The sequence below is a fragment of the Microtus ochrogaster genome, unplaced genomic scaffold (assembly GCF_000317375.1).
Source record: "Microtus ochrogaster isolate Prairie Vole_2 unplaced genomic scaffold, MicOch1.0 UNK90, whole genome shotgun sequence".
Taxonomy (NCBI): Eukaryota; Metazoa; Chordata; class Mammalia; order Rodentia; family Cricetidae; genus Microtus; species Microtus ochrogaster.
Window position 1 is genome coordinate 516,600 of NW_004949188.1, and position 4,820 is coordinate 521,419.

The 4,820-nt window shown below is 49.7% G+C and overlaps 1 protein-coding gene across 1 annotated transcript in view; it reads left to right on the forward strand.

Moving 5' to 3' along the window:
- The window catches only part of Prkaca (protein kinase cAMP-activated catalytic subunit alpha), a 23,027-nt gene that overhangs the window by 15,089 nt on the left and 3,118 nt on the right, over positions 1-4,820 (forward strand). The window contains exons 6-8 of the mRNA XM_005370922.3: positions 1,653-1,779; positions 1,869-1,964; positions 2,092-2,214. Coding sequence (XP_005370979.1) covers positions 1,653-1,779; positions 1,869-1,964; positions 2,092-2,214 — 346 coding nt within the window. The remainder of the gene's footprint in view (positions 1-1,652; positions 1,780-1,868; positions 1,965-2,091; positions 2,215-4,820) is intronic.

Below are 4,820 nucleotides of genomic sequence, written 5' to 3' on the forward strand. Positions count from 1 at the left end.
GAGCTAGTTCCAGGTCAGGCTCCAAAAAACCACAGAGAAACCCTGTCTCGAAAAAAAACCAAAAAAAAAAAAAAAAAAGATCCTCTTGGTCCTGCCTCCTGAGTGCTGATGTGACAGGTGGCTGTCACCACACTCAGCCCCTGTGACGTTTTGTTCCTGTTATGTTAAGCAATTTGTGATGTTTCAGCCAGCCAAGCTGAGTGACCAGGACAGAAACGGGAGAGAGAGAGAGAGATCATACTATGTAGTCCAGGCTAACCTTCAAATCCTAGGCTGACTCTCTTCTTCTCTCTCAGCTTCCTGGAACCACAGAAACTCACCATTGCACCTAGCAAGATTTTTTTTTAATTAGTGGATAATTTATGTAGTTTTAAATTTTATACTATTTGTCACTTAACAAGTAGATATAAATATATCTTGTATACACTAAAATCCAAACATCTTGTCAAGTGTCAGTGGTACACACCTCTAGTCCCAGCACTGAGGATATCGAGGCAGGAGGATCAGGAGTTCGAGGCTAGCCTAAGCTGCATAAAAAGCCCCTTTCTCAAACACAAGCAACCGCCTTCAAAACCAAATCAGAAAGCAAAGTCTCTGTGAGCTACTGTGAGGGTTGCCTTAGTCAGGAACGCACAACCTTCCCTTTCATTTCTGCCATCTTTCAAATGCTGGCCAGGCCCTGAGCATGGTTTTCTGGTCCCTTGCGCTCCCTTTTCTCTAAAGCCCTTTTCCCTTCTGTGTGGCTGCCTGCTGCCCTGTGGCTGCCCTCCTTGCTGGTACTTTCTCCCTGGGGCTCTCTAAAAGTTGTCCTCGTTTTGTGAGCTTCAGCTTCGCTTGACCTGTAGCCCTTGGTGGTTGACCCTATGGGGTGTTTGGGGGTTATTTTTGTTTGGTTTTGAGACAGGGTCTCTTTATGTAACTTTGGCTAACCTGGAACTTACCTGTAGACCAGAGCAACCTAAAGCTTACAGGTCTCTGGAACACTGGCATTCAAGGTGTACGCCATTGTGCCTGGCAAGGTGGCCTTTGTTTTGACACTTGTCTGGACCCTGGTGACTTTCTTCCAAAACTCTGATTATCAGACAAAACCCCTTAAACTGCTTCCTTGGGTAAGGTAACTCCTCACCTGGGCGGTTGTCCCCTCTAAGCCTTCCAGCTCGAGTTTCTTTTAGCTGACTTTGGTATAGAATTGTACAGCTTAGACTCTGGGGAGGTGGAAAGCTTCATTTTTTTTTTGTTGTTGTTGTTGTTTGTTTTGTTTTTAACACAGGGTTTCACTAAGTAGTCTGGGCCGGCCTGGAACACATAATGTAGTCCAGACTGGCCTCAAACATACGTCAGTCCTTCTGCCTCTGCCTCCCAGTGCCCTGGTGACAGATTTGTGCCACCATGTCAGGCTCCCCAGTTTTTGCACTACTGGTTGGGTCTGTGTTACCCAGGTTGTCTTGGAATCCTGGGGTCATGTAATCCCTCTACCTCAGCCCCCCACATAGTTGGAACTACTAGAGCACGGCATCATGCCCAGCCTTGAATCTACGTTTTGATTAGCTAGACACGGGATGTCTTACTCTGTGGGCACATAGACCCACTTGCTGGACCACTCGGATGTGGTCATGCTCACCCACACATCCCCTCCGGCTTGTCCCCACCAGCGAGCCCCACGCCCGTTTCTACGCGGCACAGATCGTCCTGACGTTTGAGTATCTGCACTCCCTGGACCTCATCTACCGGGACCTGAAGCCCGAGAACCTTCTCATCGACCAGCAGGGCTATATTCAGGTGCCCATGGCTGGGGGAGGGCACTCCCGGGCACATGGAAGCCTGCAGCCCTTCTTCCTACCTACTACTGCCTATTCTTGTGCCTACAGGTGACAGACTTCGGTTTTGCCAAGCGTGTGAAAGGCCGTACTTGGACCTTGTGTGGGACCCCTGAGTACTTGGCCCCTGAGATTATCCTAAGCAAAGTAGGCACCTCACCAGCCTGCCCCACCCCTGAGGCCTGCTCCACCTCACTAGCCCGCCCTGCCCCTGAGGAATCATCTCCTCTTCACCTTCTTGCTTCATCGAATGGCCCCCCCCATCTTGCTCTAGGGCTACAACAAGGCTGTGGACTGGTGGGCTCTCGGGGTCCTCATCTACGAGATGGCTGCTGGTTACCCGCCCTTCTTCGCTGACCAGCCTATCCAGATCTACGAGAAAATCGTCTCTGGGAAGGTGAGGCCAGGATATGGAGCTCATCCCTGGAAGGAACCGAAACTGCCTTCCACATTTCCCCCACCAACCCGTCACCCTAACACCCAGGAGCCTGAGGCAGGAGCATCTGAGGCCAGCCTGGGCCACATAGAAATTTCCAAGAGAGCCTGGGCTAACTAGTAAAACAGAAAAATCATGGAAGAGGGGTGTGACTCAGTAGTAGAACAGTGGCCTAGCATGGATACCCCAGCAACACAGACACACACACAGCTGTGCCCCTGGTCCTGCCCACCGTGGAACACTACTGTTGACATAATGTGGAAACTCCTCAAGTGAGGAGTGGCGCGCTCTGTCTGTCTGTCTGTCTCTCTGTCTCTCTCTCTCTTACCAATGCTTTGGAGCATCTATCTCACAACTGACAGAACAGAGGAAGCCTGAGCCACACCAGAACCCTCGATACAGAAAGTGCTGCCCTGACAGACCAGAACAAACTTGTTCCCGTATGTCTGCCCCAGCCATTCCAGCAAACCTCATGCTGCTGTAGCTATATACTCTTTCTAGATGTGGGGTCTCCTTAGTCACCCTGGCACGGTGGCACTCTTTAGTGGTAGTCCAGAGCAGTTGGGTTACAGAGACAACCGCAGCAGTGCTCCTTTCAGGAGGACTGTTCGTGTCCTCAGCATTCATTAGCTCTGGGTCACTCTTCAGCCATGTCCTGAAGAAAGGGCACCCTGTAGGGAGGTGAGGAAACTGAGGTACAGAAAGGGAGTGTGACCGGTCTGAGTTTGCACCATGAGAAGTACGTGGAAGCCTCAGTGTGGGCGGTGCTGAGAATCCCAGCCCTGTGTTCAGCAACCCCACCTAGCAGGGGAGCCTGGCTGTCACCCCACTCTCTTCAGCCGCTGGTTGGCTCCCAGTCTCCATATGCTCAGACAGTTGTGGGCACAGCCCGGCTCCAGGTCCCAGCCCTGCCACAGCTACTAGGTAAAGTGGAGACAAACCGACTTTGATTCTCTGAGCCTCATTTACCCATCAGCCATCTGACCTCTGGGAACTCAGGGCTGGGCACACACTCATCATCGCCTGTGAGTGAAATATGAGCACCTCCCATCAGAGAGGAGAAGCAGCAGACAGCCAGGGGGCGTGGCAGCATGAGCTTCGCTTTTTTTTTTTTTGACACAGGGTCTCACTTTGTAGCCCTGAGTAGGTTAGATTTACTATGTACACTAGGCTGATAGCAAACACAGAAATCTATCTGCCAAGTGCTTTTTATCCTAGCATTCAAAAGGCTGAGGCAGGAGGATTGTTGTGAGGTTAGATAAAGAGATTTTAGACCTGTTACAGGATGTCACTCAGAAGAAACACTAAATGGAAAATTGAAATGTCAAAGATGGTGACTTAGTACAAAAAAGTCCATGGGCCAGGTGGTGGTGACGCCCACTTTTAATCCCAGCACGTGGGAGACAGAGGCAGGTGGATGTCTGTGTTTTGAGGCCAGCCTGGTCTACAAAGCTAGTTCCAGGACAGCTAGGGCTGTTACACGGAGAAACCCTGTCTTGAAAAAAACGAAAAAAAAAAAAAAAAGCACCATGGATGAGGTGAGGAGAAAGAGAGGGAATTCCCCTGTGTTGTTTTAAAAACAAGAGTCCCAGGTTGGAATTCAGCTCCACGTGTAATCAAGGTCACCCTTGAACTCAGGGTCCTGCTGCTGCCTCCCAAGTCCTGGGTTAGGTTAACAGGTGCGCCTCACAAACAGCTGAGCATAATCCCCTTCTTTGTAGCAATTTACAGTTCCCATGGGCCCTGATCACGTTATCTCACCACACAGAACCCTGGGACTTGGTGGTGCAGGCCTGGAGAGGTTAAGGACCCTGGCCAAGGTCACACAGCCCGGGAGAGGAGTAGCAGGGACCAGTTGGTTTTCTTTTGTCTTTCTTTTCTTCCTTTGGGTCTGCTTCTCTTGCTAGTCTGCCTTCTCTTCCTTCCTTTCCTCCTTCCTTTTTTTTCTTCCTTTTTCTACTGTTTTTTCCTTCGGTTTGTTTACATCTGTTCATTGTGCCTGTGCCTGTGTCAGCTTTCAAGATCAGTCCACTCCTCCACCATGTGCGCCTTGGCTCACAAGCTCAGATCATCAGGCTTGGCAACAAGTACCTTTGCCTGCTGAGCCTTTTCTCCAGCCCTTTTGTGTTTTTGTTTTCATTTTGTTTCTTTTCTTTCTTTCTTTTTTTTTTTTTTTTTTTTGAGACAGGGTTTCTTTGTAGCTTTGGTGCCCTGTCCTGGAACTCACTTTGTAGACCAGGCTGCCCTGGAACTCACAGAGATCCGCCTGCCTCTGCCTCCCAAGTGCAAAGATGTGTGCCACAACCACCCTGCTTGTTTTGTTTCTTTTACAGCAGGGTCTCACTATGTATCCCTGGCACTCAACCTTCCTGCATTAGCCCCCAAAGTGCAGGAATGACAGGCTCCTGGAAGTCAGTTATTTTTTTTTAATATTTATTTATTTATTATACAATATTCTGTCTGTGTATATGCCTGCAGGCCAGAAGAGGCCACCAGACCCCATTACAGATGGTTGTGAGCCACCATGTGGTTGCTGGGAATTGAACTCAGGACCTTTGGAAGAGCAG